This window comes from Dendrobates tinctorius, unplaced genomic scaffold, assembly GCF_039654945.1.
Source record: "Dendrobates tinctorius isolate UK_male_01 unplaced genomic scaffold, ASM3965494v1 ptg000107l, whole genome shotgun sequence".
Taxonomy (NCBI): Eukaryota; Metazoa; Chordata; class Amphibia; order Anura; family Dendrobatidae; genus Dendrobates; species Dendrobates tinctorius.
The window spans coordinates 28,284,087-28,308,622 of NW_027361775.1; the positions used below are offsets into that span (position 1 = coordinate 28,284,087).

General features: G+C 45.7%; 1 protein-coding gene across 2 annotated transcripts in view; it reads right to left on the reverse strand.

The window, feature by feature from the left end:
- Nucleotides 1–9,400: 9,400 nt before the first annotated feature.
- The window catches only part of NMUR1 (neuromedin U receptor 1), a 245,406-nt gene continuing 230,270 nt past the window's right edge, over nucleotides 9,401–24,536 (reverse strand). For both annotated transcript variants that reach the window (XM_073589317.1, XM_073589318.1), the window contains exon 3: nucleotides 9,401–14,833. In XM_073589317.1, coding sequence (XP_073445418.1) covers nucleotides 14,436–14,833 — 398 coding nt within the window. In that variant the 3' untranslated portion in view covers nucleotides 9,401–14,435. The remainder of the gene's footprint in view (nucleotides 14,834–24,536) is intronic.

Below are 24,536 nucleotides of genomic sequence, written 5' to 3' on the forward strand. Positions count from 1 at the left end.
TTTCCTTTCAAGCCTTTGGGGCCTTAATATGGTTTTTTTTGCCCCCAGTGGCCACAGGTGTTATTACATGTCTGATAGTTTTCTTTGCTTTACCTTTTGCCCCGGTGGTCACTGGGGTTATTACATGTCTTTGGTTTCTCTGCTGATGGTGACCACTCCTCCTTTGCTATATAAGGTCATCTGGTGTATCAGCTGGGGTTGGTTATAGCAGGTCTTTGGTGGATTCCAACCACGGTGAACTGATTAGCTGGCTCTGAGGTGTTTAGCCACTGCTGAAAGCTGATCTTGTGCTGAAGTCTGCTGCCCGGTGTTTGCCACAGAGAAAGATGATGAAGGTAGCAGCTGGATCTGAGGTGTCGAGCCACTGCTGAAAGCTAATTCGGTGATGAACTCTGCTGCCCGGTGACTGCAGCAGAGAAAGATGTGAAGGTAGCAGCTGGCTCTGAGGTGTCGAGCCACTGCTGATAGCTAATCCGGTGATGGACTCTGCTGCCCGGTAATTGCAGCAGAGAAAGATAAGTGTTTTGTTTTCCCCCGTTTGGTGTATTTTCCTTTGTGTGTATTAGTGCAGCAGTGGGACCAGTGTCTGCACTAACCAATTCCCTAGTAAGGGATAGGTGCAGGGCTAGTGAAGGATTCAGGCATCCTGGTCGGCGACAGGTGAAGAGCCTGTATAGGGAACATTAGGAGTGTTCAGGGACACTGCCTCAGGGGAGTGCAGGAGGTCTCCACGTCCCCACTCCCTATTGCAGGGCCCACCATTGTAACTATTTCCCCGGTTTTCCCCTTTTGTCTTGTTGCTTCAGTTACCGACCTGCGGGTCATGTCACACAGGACAGGTACACATGACAGTTTATAACCAACCACTCATTTTCCCTGGTGAGCCATGGGCCAAGTACAGACCTGTGATCAATTACTTCTGGTCCTCACTGAGGAGAATGAGGAGCTGCATGGTGTGTTGGAGCAGCAGCAGCAGTTGTAGAGGTCTGGGGCCTCCCTTCTGGCTCAACCAGAACCCCAATGTGTGGCTTTGGCTAATATGCTCCCTGTAGTCCCTGCTAGGCAGCAGGACTTGCTCATACACGCAGACGCACCCAGGCAGGTGGGCAGAGTTGGTGTCCCCGAGGTGCTGCCTGATGTTCCCCGTGGTGAGGGGGCATGTCACTGTTGTGAGCAGACTGATAATTTGGTCCGCGGGGCTCACGCCAAAACTTCTATACTACCGAAGAAGCCGCCTTCCCTTGGTCATGTGGGGGAAGACGAGCAGGGAGACTGTATTTCCTTCATCTTTCCCTCCCCAATTGCAGCTCTGGCAAATATGCCCCCTGTAGTCCCTGCTAAGGAGCAGGACTTGCTCATACACGCGGACGCACCCAGGCAGGTGGAAGGAGTTGGTGTCCCGGAGGTGCTGCCTGATGTTCCCCGTGGTGAGGGGGCACGTCCCTGTAGTGAGCAGACTGATCATTTAGTCCACAGGGCTCACGCCGAAGCTTCTATACCTTCGAAGAAGCTACCCCCTCCTGGTCGTGTGGAGGAAGACGAGCAGGGAGTGTATATTTCCTCCATATTCCCGTACCCTTCTCCTGCAGTAGTGGCAGCAGGGGTGCTGCCAGGGAGAAGGGGCAAGTCGCAACCCTCACCACAAGTTGTCCCTCAGAGTCGGAGTCCTCTTAGGAGGGGGGGCCAGAGAGGAGTGGTTACCTCTGAGCCTTGTGGGGGTGTGAGTGCTACGACTTGGGGGACGCCTCTGTTATTGGTTCTGTGAGGAGTTCACCATCTAGTAGCAAGAGAGTGAATGACAATAAATGCTCAGGTCCGGACCTGGGTGTGTACGTGTTTGTATGAGTGTCTGCCATGTTCGGGCCAGCGAGTTATCATCTGGAGTTACCCTTTGTTATACCCAGGCCTAGCTCATTCCCCAAGTCGGCGCACTGGAGATTTGTGGTACCTCTGGAGTATATGTCGTCACCTCCATCTGCCCTCTCTTGGCATGACCTGGAGTGTCAGATGATTGCTGAAGTGAACTCTGGTGGAATAGGGCGTCCTCACTGTAGGTGGTCTCCAGTGTAGTACGGTGTTAAGGGCCCGGAGGCCCCTCTTTGAGAGAGGGGTACTGTCACAGTCCAATTCTTGGATCTGGGTCAGATTCGGGATTCCCTCATTTAAATCCTTTTATTTTTTTCCTTTCAAGCCTTTGGAGCCTTAATAAGGTTTTTTGCCCCCGGTGGCCACAAGTGTTATTACATGTCTGATAGTTTTCTTTGCTTTACCTTTTGCCCTGGTGGTCACTGGGGTTATTACATGTCTTTGGTTTCTCTGCTGATGGTGACCACTCCTCCTTTGCTATATAAGGTCACCTGGTGTATCAGCTGGGGTGGGTTATAGCAGGTCCTTGGTGGATTCCAACCACGGTGAACTGAGCATCTGGATCTGAGGTGTTTAGCCACTGCTGAAAGCTGATCTGGTTCTGCACTCTGCTGCCCGGTGTTTGCTGCAGAGAAAGATAGTGAAGGTAGCAGCTGGCTCTGAGGTGTTGAGCCACTGCTGAAAGCTAATTCGGTGATGAACTCTGCTGCCCGGTGACTGCAGCAGAGAGAAATGTGAAGGTAACAGCTGGCTCTGAGGTGTCGAGCCACTGCTGAAAGCTAATCCGGTGATGAACTCTGCTGCCCGGTGACTGCAGAAGAGAAAGTTAAGTGTTTTGCTGTTTTCCCCTGTTTGGTGTATTTTCCTTCGTGTGTATTAGTGCAGCGGAGGGACCAGTGTCCGCACTAACTAGTTCCCCAGTATGGGATAGGTGCAGGGCTAGTGAGGGATTCAGGTATCCTGGTCGGCGACAGGTGAAGAGCCTGTATAGGGAACATTAGGAGTGTTCAGGGACACTGCCTCAGGGGAGTGCAGGAGGTCTCCACGTCCCCATTCCCTATTGCAGGGCCCACCATTGTAACTGTTTCCCCGGTGTTCCCCTTTTGTCTTGTTTCAGTTACCGACCTGCAGGTCGTGTCACACAGGGCAGGTACACGTGACATCAGGTCTCTGTATCTGCTGTTCACTCGACTAGAGAGTTCCATAACATTGATAAGGTCTCCTTGCCTGTTGTTCCCTCTCTTGGGGGTTTCGTACCATTGATCAGGCCTCCGTGCCTACTGCTCACTCGATCGGAGGGGTCAGATAAACTGGCCAACCAGAATTTCTTCATTTTTCAGAAAGACTCTGCACACCTCATCTGGTTGTCTACCAATAATGAGGGCGGCACGGTGGCTCAGTGATTAGCACTGCAGCCTTGCAGCGCTGGGGTCCTAGGTTCAAATCCCACCAAGGACAACATCTGCAGGCAGTTTGCATGTTCTCCCTGTGTTTGCATGGGTTTCCTCCCACATTCCAAAGACATACTGATAGGGAATTTTGATTGTGATTCCCATTGGGGACAGTGCCAATAATGTCGGTAAAGCGCTCTGGAATTAATGGCGTTATATAAATGAGTAAAATAATAATAGCAACCTTGCATTACTAGTCACACTTCCCTAAGGTTTGGCTGTAAGCTAGTGTAGGCCTTGCTCCACTTGTAACTTGATACAAATCTGGGCAATAACTGACCACTTGGCCTGGCCCCTGTGACTTTTATATTTTCTTTCTGCGTCACAGCAGATCACAGGTCCCTGTGTAACTGGCTTCATTCATCCTCCCATATATGCAGTCCTGCAGTCCTCCTCTCTGCGATTCCTAAGTCTATTTCAGTTACAATTACTATTGTCTATGGACACTAGATGGCAGCATCCAACTACATACACTGTATGCTCACCAGCACGATCCTTTTATATGACTCATTACTTTCCTTAAATGTATTTTTGCTGTCTTACATGTTGCAGCCAAGGTGTGGCTCCAAGAAAACTGTTACACCCAACGGTGGCGCATGTGCAGAGAGCCAGTAGTTAACAGCAGCAAGACAATTAGAGGCCGATGTCGGCGTGCATGTCGCCAGCATAGATGTCACTGCCATGCGCCAGCACGTCTGTGGCTCAAATGGATAAGAAAATGGGAGCCGCTGGACCACGGCCATAAAAGGAGAATTTTTTTTTTGTACTGGTCACTATATGGGGCCAGGATGGGAGCGCATATGTGCCAGGACAGGAGGACCTATGAGGGCAGGATGAAGAAACATGGGGCAACAATCGGAGATCATATTGGTGCAATATGGAGACACATGAAGCCAAGGTGGGAGAACGCATGGGTAAGTATGTAAGAACATATGGGGACAGGATGGGAGAACATATGATGGCAGGATAAAGACACATGGGACCAGGATGGAAAAACATATGGTTCCAGAATGGGCGGATATATGAGGCCAGGATGGTAGAACATATGGGGGCATAATGTAGACACATGGGGTCAGGATGGGAGAACATATGGGGACAGGATGGGAGATCATATGGGGCAAAGATTGGAGGATATATGGGAACAAGACGGAGACACATGGGGTCAGGATGGGAGGATATATGAGGCAGAATGGGAGAACATATGGGGGCAGGATGGAGACATATGGGGCCAGATGGGAGATCATATAGAGGCAGGATGGTAGATCATATGTGGCAGGATGGAGACATATGGGGCTAGGATGGGAGAACATATGGGGCAAGATGGAGATACATGCGGCAAGGATAGGAGAATTTGCGTGGCAGGATAGAGACATATGGGGCCAGGATGGGAAAATATATAGGGGCAGGATGGAGACACAAGGGGCCAGTATGGGAGAACATACAGCTCAGGCAAAAATTAAGAGACCACCACATCCAAACTCTGTCATGGGCAGCCCATTCTCCAGACCTGAACCCTTTTGAAAACCTCTGGAATGTAATCAAGAGGATGATGGATAGTCACAAGCCATCAACGAAGAACTGCTTACATTTTTGCGCCATTAGCAGTGTGAAAAACTGGTGGTAAGCATGAAAAGACGCTCGAAAGCTGTTTTTAAAAATCATGGTTATTCCACAAAATATTGATTTCAGAACTCTTATTGAGTTAAAACATTAGTATTGTTGTTTCTAAATGATTATGAACTTGTTTTCTTTGCATTATTTGTGGTCTGAAAGCACTGTTTTTTTAAAATTTTGACCATTTCTCCTTTTCAGAAAAAAACAACAACATTTATTGCTTGGAAATTCAGAGACATGTTGTCAGAAGTTTGTAGACTAAAAGAACAATTTATATTTTACTCAAAAATATACCTATAAAGAGAAAAATCAGACAAACTAAACATTTTGCAGTGGTCTCTTAATTTTTGCCAGAGCTTGTAGATGGCTAGTGTGGGAAAACATATCGGGACCACAATGAGAGAATATATGAGGGCAGGATGGAGACACAAGGGGGCAGGATGGTAGATCATATGGAGCAGGATGGAGACATATGGGACCAGGATGGGAGAACATAGGGGGACAGGATAGGAGAACATATGCGAGCAGGATGGGAGATCAGATGGGGGCATGATGGAAAATCAGATGGGGCCAGGATGGGAGATTATATGGGGGCAGGATGGTGACACGAGGCCAGGATGGGAGAGCATAAAGGGGCACAATAGAGACATATGGGGTTAGGATGGGAGAACATATGAGGGTAGGATGAAAAGACATGGAGCCTGGAATGAGACACATGCGGCCAGGATTGCGGATGTTATTTCAGGAAGGGGGCAGGATCTGGGACATTATTACTGTATGGCCTAATTAATGGATGTTATTACTGCTGTGATGTATTTTATTTTTGAGAATACAGTTTTCAGTGGGGTGGGGGGACCCTGTTACTTTGCAGGGCTACACTGTGTTGCTTTTCTTTTCATCTGGCATAGTGCAGAAGTTAGGAAATGTGCTCTGGAAGCAGTGCTCTGGATAGCTGTGTGTTATTTTCTGCCGAGACGAGTCCTGGCTAGAAGAAGTGATGGAGGTCTGCGCTGGATGAAGAAGAAAAGTGAAGATGAATATCTACAACTAGAGAGCCCAGTACCTAAAGGCAGTCCGAGTACCTCTGGCTAGCACACATAGGACTGTGCTGCCAAAGAAATGCCTCCCCACACCGTTACTGACCCACAGCCAAACGATCATGCGGGAGGATGTTGCAGGCAGCAGAACATTCTCCATGGAGTCTCCCGACTCTGTCACATGTACTCAGTGTGAACCTGCTCTCACCCGTGAGGGTATGTTCCCACGGTCAGTAAGCGCTGCGGGTTGGACGCTGCGTACATCCGTTGTTACAGATGTTACAGCATAGTGGATGGGATTTCAAGAAATCCCATCTCCACTATGCGTTCAGAGACGCCTCCGGCTTTCCTGCGTAAATGGACATGTGAAAAGTCGTTCCAGACCACAGCATGTCTACTTAAGTTGTGGAGACATAGGATTTAATTAGATGCTGTAAGACAGCATTATCTTTCTAGTCACATTCGTATTAAGTGAGGGAACACAGCTTACTACGCATGTGTACTAATTTAAATAAAGGTGTACCTTGGGCCACAGCTGGAAGTTCACGTACACTGCAGTTCTCGTGATGAGCTGAGCTGACCGCGAGAACTGCCATGCATGTGACCGCCAGGGATGGAGCTATCTCCGGTCACTAGCCAAGTTCTCACGATCAGCTGACCGCGAGAACTGCAGGGGACATCTCCATTGATCAGCTTCAAGCTCCGCTGTGTCTGAATGTCAGGCTGAGTGGTGGTATAATGCCAACGTTCAGCCAAAGGCATCCAGATGTAGCAGAGCTGGACTCGTTGTCTGACAGAATGCATATCTTCTCGGCAGACAGGTATGGTATATTGTTGCTTTTTTATTTCAATTCTCTTACAGGAGAGCGAGGGCTTTGGTGGAATTAGGCAACACAGTAAGTATGGTTTACTTAAGATCTATTAAAGGACTCATTATTTCAAATAAAGGACTTTTATTCTGACTGAGTCTGAGGTGACATCAACCCCACAAATATTACCCCACTTGCCACTGCAACAGGGCAAGTGGGAAGAGCCGGTTAATGTGCCACAATTGGCGCATCTTTCGATGCCACACTTACTACGCAAGTGACTAGGAACATAATGCGGTTTTACTGCATCTAATGAAAGTGTATGGGTAATTTACGCAGCGGAGACTGAGCGTCACCACTACATAAATTGACATGCTGTGGTCTGGAAAGACGTACCACATGTCCGTCTCTGCAGGTGAGCCACGGGCACTGATACACACATAGTGGGCATAGGATGTCTTGAAATCCCATCCACTATGCTGTAATATCTGACCGCTGCAGGTTTGACGATGCGGATGCATGCAGCGTCCAACCAGCAGCATTTACTGACCGTGGGAACATACCCCAATATATCTGCAAACAGGAAATCACTTTTTTTCCTTCCCAGAAGCCAACTTTCAATTAACTTTTTTTCAAGTAACAAAAAAACGCATGCAATGAAAAAACGCATCAAAAACTCATGCAGTAAAAATGCATCAAAAACGCATGTACAGTAAAAAAAAACGCATAAAAAATGGAGGTGACCTGCCAGTGACCTCAGATGCAGATTTGGTGCATATTTTAATAATTATTTAATCCCTTGCTGAATTTGTACATTTGCCCACTGACAAAGACATGAACAGTCTCTATAATTTTAAGGGTAGGTTAATTTTAATATTGAGAGATAGAATGACAAAAATAAAATCCAGAAAATCACATTGTATAAATTATATAAATTTGTTTGCATTTTGCAGTGAGTAATAAGTATTTGATCCCTCTGACGAAACAAGACTTAATACTTGGTGGCAAAACCCTTGTTGGCAAGCAAAGCAGTCAAAGGTTTTTTGTAGTTGATGATGGGTTTTGCACACATGTCAGGAGGAATTTTGGTCCTCTCCTCTTTGCACGTCATCTCTAAATCATTAAGATTTTGAGGTTGTCGCTTGGCAACACGAAGCTTCAACTCCCTTCACAAGTTTTCTACGGGATTAAGGTCTGGAGACTGACTAGGCCACTCCATGACCTTAATGTGCTTCTTTTTGAACCACTCCTTTGTTGCCTTGGCTGTATGTTTTGGGTCATTGTCTTGCTGGAAGAGCCAGCCACGACCCATTTTTAATGTCCTGGCGGAGAGAAGGAGGTTGTCACTCAGGATTTTAGAGTACATGGCTCCATCCATTCTCCCATTGATGTGGTGAAGTAGTCCTGTGCCCATAGCAGAGAAGCACACCCAAAACATGTTTCCACATCCATTCTTGACAGTGGGGATGGTGTTCTTTGGGTCATAGGCAGCATTTCTCTTCCTCCAAACACGGTGAGTTGAGTTAATGCCAAAGAACTCAATTTTTGTCTCATCTGACCACAGCACCTTCTCCCAATCACTCACAGAATCATCCAGGTGTTCATTGGCAAACTTCAGATGGGCCTGTACATGTGCCTTCTTGAGCATGTGAACCTTGCGGGCGCTGCAGGATTTTAAACCATTACGGCATAATGTGTTACCAATGGTTTTCTTGGTGACTCTGGTCCAAGCTGCCTTGAGATCATTAACAACTACCCCCAGTGTAGTTTTAGGCTGATTTTTGCACCTTCCTCATGATCAAGGATACCCCATGAGGTGAGATTTTGCATGGTGCCCCTAATCAATGTCGATTGATAGTCATTTTGTATTTCTTCCATTTTCTTACTATTGCACCAACAGTTGTCTCCTCACCCAGCATCTTACTTATGATTTTGTAGCCCATTCCAGCTTTGTGCAGGTCTCTGATCTTATCCCTGACATTCTTATAAAGCTCTTTGGTATTGCCCATGTTGTAGAGGTTAGAGTCTGACTGATTAATTCAGTCTGTGGACAGGAGTCTTTTATAAAGGTGACTATGTAAGACTGCTGTCTTGAATGCAGGTAACAAGTTGATTAGGAGCGTCTATTTGGTCTGTAGGAACCAGAACACTTAATGGTTGGTAGGGGATCAAATACGTATTTCTCACTGCAAAATGCAAATAAATTTCTATAATTTATACAGTGTGATTTTCTAGATTATATTCTTGATATTCTATCTGTCAATGTTAAAATTAACCTACCCTTAAAATTATACACTGTTCATGTCTTAGTCAGTGGGCAAACTTACAAAATTATATATATATAGATAGATAGATAGATAGATAGATAGATAGATATATGGTGCTACAGTGTATCTGTATCTATATAGATGTATATATATATATTCTTTGCATACATCTGGACCATACATTTCATGAGGGCAAATTGCTAAATCATGAGGATAGCAAAAGATGAGACAGTTCAGAACTACTAGCCACTTAGTATGAGTAACTTTCAAAAGATATACTTGAGAGTTAATACTACTTTCCCTTTAATTACCAAAAGCAATATTTGTAAGAACGAAAAAGGATAAACGTTGGAAAGTAGTTTGTAGTGTTCTATGTTTATTTGAATAATCTGTAGGGTTTTTTTTTCAACATGAATTAAAGAATCACCTTTATATATTTATATGTACAAATACAGGACTTAATGTTGACATTATATACATACATTACACAGAAATACACACATTTTAATATTATTTCTTTGAGAGTCTGTGGTCTGACAGAAAGGTGGAGTATTTTAATTTATCACCTTACATTACACCCAGAGTAAAATGCAATTGGCTATAAATCACCTACTCTTAAGTCATTGTGCTCAGATAAAAGTGTCTCCAATAATTATGAGAAAAGATGCCATGTCCTGCAGTAAATCTCTAGCTTGACAAGGTCCCTGGTAACTGGCATAATTTGCACTCAAGTTCCATTGTGAGCCATTTGGCTCCATGAATTTTGGATGTTTTCTATGGGATACCAGATATGTGAAAAATGCAGCTTACTACTGTAGATGGCAATTAGTGGTTGTTTAAAAGCATACTGTAAGATCACATTGGAAACAATTCTCACTTGTGTACACAATGTCATCACAGACACAGAAGAATAAATACAAGCATGTTCATTACATGTGTTTCTTCTACTCCGCGGGGAATAGTGACAGTCATAATTCTCATTTCATATTAGCTCGTTGTCATCGCTGAGTTTCATGCACAATTGTTTAATGTCCAAACTGGGACTTTTCTATAGCTCCAATAATCGTATCTCTATGACGTCACTGAACATAGCGCCTGGAAATTTTATCACGGCTCGTAATGATATCTTATTTTAGTGTTTTCCCAAGAGAACCGTTTCCAAATACCTTTTTCTGTATGGTAGAGCTAAAGGCAATTACGTAAGGGAGTGGAATCTGACACTAGTAGGAAAATATGATGTAATGACAACTCCTACTAACTGCAATAATGTAGTAACCTTACAGTAATATCAAACATGAAAGCAACAAAGGATTTTACAATGTGCAGATAAGGCTAGTTTCACATTTGCATATGGAGGAGCTGCGGACTTCCTCTCCATGAAGCTTCGCCCACTGCTGCACCTCCTCCAGTCAGCTCCGCCTATGTCTGTATACTTCTGCATGCGGCCTGCGTACCCTATCTTTAACATTGGGTACGCAGGTCCTGCGGATGTATGCGGATGTATGCGGATGCCTCCGCATGCGTCGTTTTGACGATGCGGCGACCGCATCAAATTCCAACAGAAGTATACGGACGTAGGTGGAGCTGACCAGAGGAGGTGTGTCAGTGGGCGGAGCTTCCGCAGCTCCTCCATATGCAAATGTGAAACCGGCCTAAGGGAGACTTCTGTGTGATAGGAGACTTCTTACTTTTGACTGGACTATTTCTTCAAAGGGACTAAGTCACCAGGTTTTTACTACTTCATCTGAGAGCAGTATGATGTAGGGGAAGAAACCTTGATTCCAGCAATATATCACTTACTGAGCTGTTTGCGGCAGTTTTGATATGATCAGTGTTTTATCTGCTGCAGATCTACCAGTTCTCTGAATGCTGAGCTACATAAACCCCATCCACACCACTGATTGGCAGCTTTCTATGTACACTATGTATAGGAAAAAAGCTGCAAATCTGTGGTGGGGATGAGGTTATACAAAGCTCATGAATATGGATGATGTCATGCACGCAGGTGCCACAACGCTGTGGACTTCCCCTCGATAAAGCGAAATGGAGAGTAGCGAAACGTGCGTCGGGGTGTCCCGGGACGTGGCTGCCAAGCCTTTGGGTGTGAGTATTTCCCTCTCCTTCCCCTCAATTTCAGGATTTGTCCTATGATACTGCACTGCATGGGATATTGGTCATGATGGCATGGAAATGGTTATACAGATCCCAGTAAATGATTATGGGCTATTTCCTGGACATTAGTGGGGTGATTTATGATTATATAGAGGATCACTATATAGGGAAAACCTATTATGGTAATTACAGTTGTTGACTATTGACCAAATGCTTGGTGTCACATTTCTCGGCTTTTTTGGTGTCTATTGTAATGCATTCTCTAATATGTTAATGTTTTTAACTATTTGTACATGGTAATAAAGATTTTGTATTTTTATTTAAAACTCCTGCGTTTCTCTGGTTTGCCATGATCTAGGCAGTTGAGTATTTTGGTGCAGTTACAGGGTGTTTTACACACCCGGTGCAATTGATTATGAGTCTGGTTTTGGATTTACTTAATCTGAGAGCAGTATGATGTAGGGGAAGAAACCTTGATTCCAGCAATATATCACTAAGGGTACCGTTACACCTAGCGACTCACCAGCGATCCCGACCAGCGATATGACGCTGTCAGGATCGCTGGTACATCGCTAGGTGGTCGCTAGTGAGCTGCCACATAGGCAGATCTCACCAGCGACATCGCTGGGGACGGGGGTCGCTACTTACCTGTCAGACGCGGCGATCCTGCGTCCTCCCGCCCGGCTCCACGCGTCGCTCATCGTCACAGCAGGAAGAGCCGCAGGAAGTGGACGACGAGGAATGGACCAGGAGCTTCTCGCGCGATCAGCGATAACCAGCGGGAGAGCCGGTCGGAGGTAAGTATCACATGCAGCGGTATCGCTAGCAATATCGCTGTAACGTCACAAAATCGGTGACTTTACAGCGATATTGCTAGCGATATCGCAGTGTGTAACGGGGGCTTTACTGAGCTGTTTGCGGCTGTTTTGATATGATCAGTGTTTTATCTGCTGCAGACCTACCAGTTCTCTGAATGCTGAGCTACATAAACCCCACCCACACCACTGATTGGCAGCTTTCTATGTACACTATGTATAGGAAAAAAGCTGCAAATCTGTGGTGGGGATGAGGTTATACAAAGCTCATGAATATGGATGATGTCACGCACGCAGGTGGCACACGTGGTTCGTGGGCCTATTGTGCCACAACGCTGGAGTGGCCTAGCTAAACGGCTACCTGGTGCTCACTGGAGCTCCTGATGGTGGAGACAGACTGGAGTGCAGGCAGGCGCCGGTACTGCAGATCCCAATCCCAGAGGTTGGGTTCGCTGACACGGGGAGCCGTGACCGTGGTCACTGACTAGCAGAAATGAACGGACTGTATGGACAGCTTGAATGTTGAAGATAGGTTCTTGTTCACAATCAAAGATATCAGGACACTGTTTGGGAGCTGGTCGTAGTAGGACCAGGAAATTGAGAATAGGTTCTGCAGACATGGTTTCAGGATTAGGATGCCACTGAAGCCAACACAGGAACACAGAGAAACTATACTAGGCTAACAGGAACACAGGATAAGGGATAAAGTTTAACAGACTAAGGATAGGAGACCTGGCAACATATAGTTGCTCAGAACAACAACACTAAAACTGTACGATAGGGAATGTTGACAGCTATGAGCATTTTACTATGTGCGTGCGCTGACCCTTTAAGAGCACAGAAGGGCATGCACATGTGTACTAGGTGCACCGCCAGTCCACAGTACATCGTGCAAAGAGGAGGAGACAGCTTCAGGGGAGGCTGCTGCGGTTGGGGCAGTGAGTAAGTCGGTGTCCCAGCATGGTGGGAGGAGAGGAACCATGTGGAGGTGCCAGCAGACGCTATAGAGGCAAGTTTGCAAGTGTTCTAGTGATAATCTGAGGCTGCTAAAACAGTAACTTTATCAAAACTACAGCAATCAGCTAAGTAACTGACACATCACTGGAATCAGGGTTTCTGTCTCTACAATATGCTGTGCTCAGGTTAGATGCCAAAAACTGGTGACTGTTTCCTTTTTGTGGGTTTTTAATTGCTGTATCCCTTACATTCAATGTAAAAATAAGCAACTAGTAGTTCTAAATTTACAACAAAATTCCATGTACAGTGATAAACAATCACATGAAATTATCACATTAGAAGCACTCCTCCCTTCAAAATTTTTATCCTCTTAATATATTGCAGTTATCATATTTTATAGCACTGTGTACTTATGATTGCTCATTTGCCTTTCTGTCCAGCTAATTCTTCTGGTTTTTCTGCTCTATGTAGAAACAGGAAGTCTGTTTTCTCTGCATGAGACATCCCCCTCTTCAAGTGCTTACCCAGGTGCTCTGCTCCTTCTCCCTGGAGTGATGACTCATGCAGGGAAAAGAGGCTTCATGTTCCTACATAGAGCTTAGAAGGATTCAGCTAGTCTCTTTTAAATCACGTGATGTCATAGCCATAATAGAAAAGAATTGAGAATTATGTGGGTAGAAAGGCAAAATGAGCAATTGTAAGTACACAGTGTTGTATAATATGATGACTGCAATATATTAAGAGGGTAAATATTTTGATGAGAATGTTTCTTGAAGTTTAAATATGAAGGAAGAACACAGGCCAAGTTGTTATATTCACTTCTGTGCAGTCCTACAGATCACTGTGCCATTTACAACATGGAACTCATTGCAGGTTTAATTAATACTATCTCAGACCAGACAGGAACATGGCAACATTAGTGAGTGGTAAACCTGCCATGTTCGTAATAAAGGGAAATTGAATTTATCTCGCACACCGAGTGCTCCTGATTTACATATGATAGTAAGTTAGTCATAGGGCATAGGCCCCTCGAAAATTATTGTCTGCCTGAAAGACTGCAGTGAACAGATCAGTAACTCCTCCGGCTTTTCCTTGTGGAATGTGTAGCTCGGGCTTCTTCTACTGGTGCTGACATCTTATAGTGAGAAGGAGCGCAGGACTGAGAGGAACGCAGCTAAAAGAATAGGTAGTAAATTCCGCATCTCTTTTCCACCTATTGCTATATATAACACCAAGAATCAGGAATAAGTTGTCTTGTGATACTCGGAGGACTATGGAGGATTATTTGCTCAGTGCAGTTGCCACACTGACAATATTTATTCGGCCTGAGGAAATCTGCTGTTTTCTTGACTCATTTATCACCTGGGTATTGAACTGACCAAAAAAAGTTTAATTCATATTTGAAATTCTGAAAACTCAACTGGGCTAAGAACTTGCTGTGGATAGACATTGGCGTAAAAGCTGTATGAAGACCCACTGACCACTGAAGAAACTGCAAGGAAATGGTTTATGAGAAAGATGACTGATTTTTGACCACATTTTCACACTCCACATATGCGTCAAATTCGTCAACCTCAGACAAAGGGAGTCCATTTCCTGGGACATGCTCACAAACTGTGCTTCGTGTGGTGACCCTTGTAACACTAGGGGATGATCTTCGAGAGCCTAATCTCTTCTTTCTGCCATGACACATGACTTCCTTGAACATCTCACGGAAACGCGTGGAAAGTAGATTATATAAGACTGGGTTAACAGCCGAACTGAGGTAAAATAAGACTCCGGAGATGACATGGGCAAAGATGTACATCTGGTGCATTTCATCTGACCAATCTTGAATGAAGCTCCACATCAGTCGCTCAGTGTGGAAAGGCGCCCAACAAATTCCAAACACCACCACAAGGATGACTGTAGGGACAAAAAGACATGATATGAAAACAGTCAGGTTTTAATTGAGCAGAATAATAATGTACAGAACAGTCATATATGTGCACGTGCCGTGGCATGTCAGTCCTGAAAGTATTTACTGCTAACTTCTGAAATCTATGGATTGTTAAAGGGGTTGTCCAGTGAGGATAAGTTATCAGCTTTCCACATGATAGGTGATACTCGTAACTTATACATCCATGGAGGTCTGACCTTTGGGATCAACATCAATAGGCAAAGTGGGACACTTTTTTTTCTCTATTAGAGTGCAGCCGCAGTGCGCATGCCTGTAAAGCTCCATTCATTTCCTATTGAGCTGCTGAGTGCTGCATTTGGCTTTTTCTGTCATCCCTTAGAAAATGAATGACTGGAGTGGTAGTCTGGCATGCACACTGCCGCTACATTCAAACAGTGATCAAAATGCTCTGTTCTGCCAATTGGTGCCAAACCATAAGTTGTCAACTATCCTATGGATAAGTGATTACTTATTTTCACTGGACAATCCTTTTAAATGTTTTACAGTGTAAAAGTTCAATGTTCACAACTAGTGAATAATTGAGTAGCTTAAAATAAAAACATGATTAAATAGATGCCTGACGCCTGCTCCGGCTGATGTACTTACTTTGCAAATAAATCCATGTTAAAATGGCTGTACAATTAATCTTTAATAATAAAATTGACATTTTATAAGCTAGTTTTAATATTAAAATTGACATTTTATAAGCTAGTTCTGGGCTTAAACAGGCTGACCCAGCAAAGTATTTGCGTGGCGTAAAACACTGAATAGTCACAAAAATCGGGCGCAATGTAGAGCTGGTATAAACCTCTTAATGATTTTGATGCCTCGTATTCCAACATGCCTATTCTAAGAAACATGAGTCTTAATAAATTGGAACCAATAACAGGTGGGAAAACCTAAAAAAATATTGATATGGATTTTCAAAGTAAGTACACGATCATCTGTAAGGAGGTGGCGGAGACCCTCACATACCTCCTCTCCCCTGCAATCTGTTCACATATTACATGTGGCACCTTGTCGTCCATTAATGTTTTAATATTGCGTGTGTACTGTAATGTGATGCATTTGTTATGTATTGTGCATAAGATTAGGGCTTGGATAGGATCATAGATGGTATAGCACCATAGGGGAATTAGAATAGAGGGGGGCACCATAGAGATAAGCAATAGAATAGATTAGGAGTGTTCATTAGTGTCACGCCAGCGCCGCCTGTCAGGTCGGTACCAGCGCCGCCTGTCAGGTAGGGGCCGGTGTCACCTGTCTTGCTGGGTCCCGCTCTGCTTGCTCCCTGGGTCTCCCCCCTGACTCCCCACTCACCACTCCAGCCGGCGCGTGGCGCTCCCAGTCTCCCGTCCTGCAGCGCTGCATGGGGCTTCCTCCTCCTCCTCTGCTCGTGTCCCGGGCATGCGCCTTAGGCCACGGGCGCGCGCTCTTCTCCTCTCTTATCCCCTTCTGCACCTTCCCTGTGGAGCGGTTACCAATCAAGCTCCAGCACTGGGTATATCAGGCGGCTCCTCCCTCATGGAGGCGCCTGACTATTGTGTGCCTTCCGTACGGTACTCTGGCCCCGTCTGGTCTCTCCTGTCTCCAGTCGCTCCTGACTCCGGTCACTCCTGACTCCAGTCGCTCCTGACTCCTGTCGTTCCTGACTCCTGTCGCTCCTGACTCCGGTTCCTCCTGACTCCTGTCGCTCCTGACTCCGGTCACTCCTGACTCCGGTCACTCCTGACTCCGGTCACTCCTGACTCCGGTCACTCCTGACTCCAGTCACTCCTGACTCCAGTCGCTCCTGACCCTCTGCCTTGTTTGTCTCACCCGCACCTGAGCCGCCCCTCTTGGTATCAGCTGTCACGGTATTCGACTCCTTCGGGCCTGCTCCTAACGGTCCCTGTATTAGGGTCGGCACCACCTGGCCAGCTCGCCCCAGGGATCCCGGTACCGTGACCCAGAGGGTCCACTCTTGCTACTCCTTACAGCATAATCAGGCCATGGACCCCGCTGTTGCCTCGGCAGCCACCCAAAAAGAACTACTCTTTTTGCGGGAGAACCAAACCCGGATTATGGCTTTTGTGCCGGGGGTTTCTTAACCAGTGCCGCCAACATTTCGAGCTGTTTCCCCAGCAATACCCGTCTAATAGGGCTAAGGTGGCATTTATCGTGTCCCATCTCGAAGGGGGAGGCCTTGGCATGGGTGAACCCCCTGTGGGGGACAGTACCACAGAGTCCCTTTTCAATCTCCGACAGGGAACTCTTACCGTGGGACAGTACGCTATTCACTTCCGGACCCTGGCCTCATAGCTGGGGTGGAATAATGATTTGGTAGGGGCTTTTTGGAGGGGGCTTTCGGGGAAAATCAAGGACGAGCTTGCTGGTCGGGACACCAGAAGATCTTATATCCCTGGCTACTCGTATTGACTTGCGGTTCCAGGAACGCTCCCACGAGACAGTGAGGGAGAGAGGCCCGTCTAGGTTCCACCCAGCCCCCAGTCCTCGTTCGTTCAAGCCTGCCAGTAGTTCTGCCTCGGAGCCCATGCAGGTGGATCACGTTATGCTATTGGAGCGGCGGCGCAGGGAAAGGATGGAGCAAGGATTATGCCTCTATTGTGGTGGAACCAACCACTTCCTGCGTTTCTGTCCTGAGAGGCCGGGAAACTCCTCCGCCTAGGCCAGGTAAGAGAGGCCTCACTTGGTGACTCTGTTCCCTCTCTACCCCTTACTATCTCAGCTTTAATTCTCCTAGGTCAGGAGCGTAGATCTGTGGAGGCGTATGTGCGTGGACTCGGGTGTGGCAGGCAACTTCATTCGGATGGAAGAGGTGGACAAGTTTTGGATTCCTGTCTTCACCCTTGAAGAGCCGCGTGTGATTACCTCAGTGGATGGCAAGCCATTACCTGTCCGCGTCACCACAGTCACTCTGCCCGGATCTTTACCCAACTGGATCTATGGGGGGCCTACAATTTGGTCTGAATACGTGCCGGTGATGAGTGGAAGACCGACTTCAACACGCGGGATGGCCATTATGAATATTTTGCATGCCCTTTGGACTTTGTAGCGCCTCAGTGGTCTTCCAAGAATTTGTTAACGACGTCTTCCAGGATCTTCTTTACTCGTGCCTCGTGGTGTATTTAGATGACATCCTCATCTTTTCACCAGACCTGTCCTCTCACAGGAGGAGTGTTCGCCTGGTTTAGCAACGCCTGTGGGAGAATTAACTTTATGCCAAGTTAGAAAAATGCCTGTTTGAGCAGACCTCCCTACCCTTCTTGGGGTATATTATCACGGACTCGGGGTTGCGAATGGACCCAGAGAAATTGTCCGCAGTGCTCAAATGGCCACGATCTGTTGGAGTAAAAACCATTCAACGGTTCTTGGGCTTCGCAAATTACTATAGGCAATTCGTTCTGCATTTCTCTGCTTTAACCAAGCCTATTTTTGCTCTTACGCGGAAGGAAGCAAGACTGAAAATCTGGCCCTCGGAAGCTGAAGACGCATTCCTCGCCCTGAAGTGGGCCTTTGCCACGGCTCCGGTTTTGCATCGTCCAGAGGTCGGCAAGCCCTTCGTCTTGGAGGTAGACGCATCTTCTACTGGGGCTGGGGTGATTCTTTCCCAAAAGATGTCCACCGGGCGCTTGGCTCCCTTGCGGGTTCTTCTCCAAGTCATTCTCACCCGCAGAATGTGACTACATGATAGGGGATCGAGAGTTGCTGGCCATAAAGATGGTGCTGGAAGAGTGGTGTTATCTTCACTGACCACAAAAACTTGGCCTACCTCCAGTCAGTTCAAAGACTCAACTCCAGACAAGCCAGGTGGTCATTGTTTTTCTCTCGCTTCGACTTCGAGCTCCACTTCCGACCCGGTGACAAGAATACCAAAGCAGATGCTCTTTCCCGGTCCCTGCAGTCACCCGAAGTGGAGGAGGCTCCGTCGCATGTGATCGATCCTGCCCGGTTTATCACGGTAGCTCCTTTGAATCTTTGTTCCGTGCCGCCTGGCAAGACCCTCGTTCCGCAAGACAAAAGGGAAGAAGTACTATGCTGGGGCCACTCCTCCAAGATCGCTGGGCATGTTGGCATCAAGAAGACCCTTGCGCTGGTTTCCCATTATTACTGGTGGCCTTCTCTATGCCAGGATGTGTTAGACTTTGTGGCCTCCTGCTCAATTTTCGCCAGGAACAAGGTACCTAGAAGTTTGTCCTCCGGTCTCCTTCAGCCATTGCCTGTTCCCGAAGCTCCCTGTCAACACATCGCCATGGATTTTGTTACCGACTTACCCCGCTCTTCTGGATGCACGACTGTTCTGGTAGTAGTCGATCGGTTTTCCAAAATGGCCCATTTTGTCCCGTTACCCGGCTTGCCCACAGCCTCCGAATTGGCCAGAATCTTCATTCAACAGATTTTCAGATTACACAGGCTTCCTCAGCGAATCGTGTCTGACTGCGGGGTACAGTTTCCAGGTTCACACAGACGCTTCTATGTTTGGATTGGGGGCAGTACTGAGCCAAGTCGGGCCGGACGGCCAAGAACACCCAGTAGCTTACCTGAGTCGGAAACTACTGCCCCGTGAAGTAAGCTATGCGGCCATCGAGAAGGAGTGCCTGGCGGTAGTATGGGCACTCAAGAAGCTGCAACCATATTTGTATGGACGACAGTTTTCCCTCCTAAAGGACCATAATCCCCTAGTCTGGCTTAATTGGGTCTCTGGAGACAACGCCAGATTGCTGCGTTGGAGTTTAGCCCTACAACCTCTGGACTTCACCATCCACCACAGACCCGGCAAGCAAAACGGTAACGCCGATGGACTAAGTCGACAAACGGAACTTGTACCAACCTCATAAACTTCGGTCATCCCCAAACCGATCCGTTGAGGATCAGACTGTGTATGCCGATCGCGTCGCTGAAAAGGGGAGCCGTGTTATGTGTTACAGAACACTCAGCACCCAGAATATGTTGTGCAGTTATATGTATGTATAATAGGTTCTATGTGAGATGCATGTCCCTAATACATCAGTGTCCGCCCTCCCCCCACCTTTGTAATTCCCACAGTAAACATCGGCAGGCTCCGGCCACCTGTGGCTTTTGTAATGCATGTCTGGCCTGCCGCTTTTCTATTGGCCTGCCCTCTGTATCTGTGTGATATATTCTGTGTCCTGTGAGTAAAGTGTTGTCAGACTGGAACTACGTGGAGAAGCAGTGATCTTTTATATGCGCGCATGTAACCAAGGAATTCCAGCCTGCGTCATTCATTCAGACTCCAGCCAACGCAGAGCGAACCTCCGAAAACACGGGGTGGTACTGCAAGAGGTACCCCAGCTTGGGTAGACCCCGTTACAAGTGTGGCAATGGTTACTTTGTCATCTTAGTTGCTGATGCCAGTGCCTATGCAGAACACAGAAGATGACTTTGTAATTTGCTGTGCTCTGCACTGACAAGCAACTAAGATGTCAAAGCTCATTGTAGTAGCTCAAGTATTGAATATGCACATTCTCTTCACATTCAGTACTGCATTAGATAGCCTTCAAGTTGTAACCCCAAGACATTTTTCATTCCCTAAAGCCAGTCTAACTGTGTATGTAATGTAGTGTAAGTACTGTAATATACTCACGGATCGCCATCTTCCCCAATTTCCAGCACCGCTTCAGTCCTGTTCTCATTCTTGTAATACTAGCCCTTAGCTGCCCCAGAAATAGCGCCAATTCTGACACCTAGCCTCGGATCTTCCCGCTTGCCCTGGTGCAGAGGAAATTGGGGTAAAGGTTTGGGGTATGATGTCAGCTGTGTAATGTTTGCTGACATCAAGCCTAGGGGTTAGTAACGGAGAGGCATCTGTTAGACACCCCCATTACTAACACTGTAGTCAAAAGAAATAAGAACACACACAGAAAAGTCCATTAATTCTGAAAAGCACTCCCTGACAATAACCCTCTTTTAACCATTTATTACCAAAAATAAATAATCCACAGGGTCCTCTGTATTCCAGTGTGGTGAAATCGCACGGAAAAAACAGCGCAATTTCTGGGAAGGAGTCCGGTTTTCATTGTGCGTTTTAAAACGCTACGTGGGCCCATAGCCTCAAGGGGATATAAAGGTGAGAAGTGGCTGAAAGCCAAAGAACAGCAGGCACCATACGTTGGCAAGGAAACGATGAAACAGGTATTACAGTCTTGAACACCATTAAATATGATGTTGAATCCTGGTAGAGGTAACTAGATTTTTAGTGGTGTTACAATTATAGTAGGAGGCTAGAAAATGGACTACAATATATAATAAAGTACTACTGAGCCACCATGCTGCTATCTATGTATCTATCTGTGAGTCTCGACCATTTTACGCAGCCATAAGCAACATTCTGAGTTTTTGTAGATGAACACTGCCTCATTGAATAACATTGGTGCAAGTGCAATGTGATTTTTTTTCTCGCATTATATTCACTGGATTTACACGCAGATGTGAGCAAACCCTTATAATGTAAGTCTATTGAGCCTTGTGATGCTCCATTGTAAAAGCGACTTCTGATTCACACAAAGAACCTAGTGTGATCCAGCAAGTCAAAATAGAAGTCACGTGAGTGAGACGAGGACCGGAGTAGAGCCGGGAACCAATGGAATATGGCGATCGGAAAGTATTTTATTGCACTTACACATTTTAACAGGTTTAAGGAATAAAAAAATTTCTTACGATTGCTTCTTTATGATGGACTCAGTATAACAACACAGATTTACGTCATTCAGAGTATGACAATGGCTATCGTTATTGTCATGGCTGCCATTAGTCATTTTCTGCTTTTAGAAATCCAGGATCTATTAAACCAAAATATAGTACCAAAGAAATATCTTAATAGCATATAGAAACATTATACATTGTATACTTTTTAAGGGGCAAATGCTATTTATACGTAATGAATGGCATTCTGTGTTCTGGCTGCGGTCCAGCACTGAATAATAAAGATAATAAAGGGTTTATTATTCTGTTGCTATACAGTGGAGCACATTTATTGCCGTGTATCGTTTAATGTATTGGAAAACAAAAACCGAAAGAGAATGACATTATTTTTGTTTAATTCTAAGTGTTTTTAAAGAAGCTGCTAATATAAGCAGGCTGCACATATAAAAAGCTACATTGTCTGCTAAAATATCCTGGCCCTGCCATGAAAAGATAAATATTATTTCCCTCTCGCCTGTTGTGTGCAGAATTTTGTTCTGTACGCGGTTACCAATTCTCTAAATTATCACAGCTCATAAAATCCCAATAATAGCCTGTCCTCTTGAAGAAAGAAGGGTTCATTCCCCCCCCCTCAGATGTTTGTCTACAGGTTATTGCAAGTATATAGGAGGTATACATCAAAACGCACAAGCACAGAGCAAACTTCCTAATAAGGGTATTATCAGACAAAAAAAAAACCTACAGTTAAAAGGGGACAACAGCCATAAGCTGTCAATGTGAGACAGTCCAGAGCCGCATCCAGAGGGATACAAACATCACCTGGACATGCTGCAGGGTCACATAATCCCTGGAAGTTCTATCAATCAAGGACAGCGACGGTACACTGCTTTCCATATGACAAAGTCAAACTGTCAGAAAAAAAGATGATCCCTTTGCAAACTAATACATATCAGTTTCTATAAACATCTATACTGTATGGGATGCATTAAAAAATATGAAATTAGCTTCGAAAGTCTTGGAATACTTTTTGCCATGCTCTCCATAGACAAGAAAACAGTAGGGATGGAAAGTCAATATAGGGTGATGGAATAAACTACAACAAAGAGAGTGAGTTTTTATTCCCCACTCTTAGGCAGGGATTACAATTGAGCGAAACTTGCACGAGTCTCACATCTCAATACCCGGCACTGCCGCTGGCAGTCGGGACCGGAGCGCTCAGCTGCATAGAAATACATGGAGCTGCACACTCCGGTCCAAGTGCCGGCGGCAGTACCGGGTATTGAGATGCGAGACTCATGTGAGTTTCTCACAAGTGTAACCCCGGCCTTAGTCTTTTAGTAGACTACAGGGGTGATAGTGTAATATCCCCTTGTTGCTCTCAAATTCCTATCACCCACAATATAATGACTCCTCACAGTCTGATGGCCCCGACAGCCCCCCCCACAGTCTGATGCCTTCCACACACATAATTGATGACCCCCCACATAGTATGTTGCCCCTCACAAACCTTAGGCAGTAAGATTCTCCACAGTTCTCCTAAACCTTATGATGACCCCACAGACTCCCACACAGTATAATGATCCACACACATGATATAATGCCCCCACTTTACCCTACACGCATTATGATGCCTCCAGAATCCCCTATACAGTATGATTGCTCCCCAATAAGTATAATGGTCCTCACATCCCCTCTCAGACATTATGATGTCACTACAGCCTATAATACACAGTATGATACCCTGAAAGCCCCTCACACATAGTATGATCCCCCCACTGCTTCATATACATAGTGTGATGGCCAGCACCATTCTCCACACACATTATGATGCCCTCACAGCCCTCTCAAGCACAATATGATGCCCTCCCTGCTCTCTGCACAAAGTAGAATAACCCCCACTGCCGGACATACAGGATGATTCCCCCAATTAGCCTTCCACCCAAAGAAGGATACCCCCCACAGCCCTCCACACAAAGTTAGATACCCCCAAAGCCCTACACGCAGTTTGATTCTAGACGGTATGATAACCCCACAGTAGTCCCCACCACCCAGTAGAATGTCCCTGTTTCACCTACAGGTACTGATTCACAAAATAAAAAATAATAAACACTTCATCTAATTCCAGGTCCTGGAAAGTGTGGCAACACAGCATGTGTCCCAGCAAGCAAAGCGAAGATGTCATCACTTCCCCTTCAATTAATGACCACTCAGTTTAAAGGAGTAGAGGAACCTCCTCTCCTGCTTCTGTTTTTTCTACCAGGAATAGAGATGTAGAAATTGTCTTGAATAAATCTTAGACTAGAGTCACAAGACTGTTTTTCTCTCATCCTATAAAATTGGTCCGATTATGCTAATCACACTCTGATCAGAGTTTGATTAGAGTGTGATCCAATGTTTTCAGCTGTGGAAAATAGAAGAAAAAAGTTTCTCCATCTTCTCCAGGAAAGATATATATGAAATTTGTTACCATCTTTTCAGTTAGCCATTAAAAGGTAACAACCACTGAGGACTCTCAATTCTGAATATTTTTCCATCTTCTCCATTCAGTCTGTCCGTGAAATTTGGACTGCACTAAGATATCATCCAAGTGCGGACTGTTTTTTCACAGACCCGAAGACTTGAGTGTGGCTGAGTGGGCTTTATAGGAGGCAAATCACACATGCCGGAATTCTTTCCTTGGACCCTTTGGTTCGAGGAAAAATTCGGACATGTGCACAGTGTCATTGAAGAACATAGGGAGGAGTGCTATCTGTCAAAATGACGGATCGCATTCATCTAATTTTCTCGGTATTCTGCATGAGCCATAACAGAGATGATGACGAAATGTAGAGTTAAGAAAAAGTTCTGAGCTTATTATTATTAGTAGAGTTGAGCAAAATGGGTCGGCCAAATTAAGAATCCGCCGACTTTTGCTAAAGTCAGGGTTTCGCCGATCGAAACCCGAGCATAGCGTGAGGTCGGCCATGAAGTCGCCGACTTGAGCGCCAAAGTCACGTTTCCCACAAT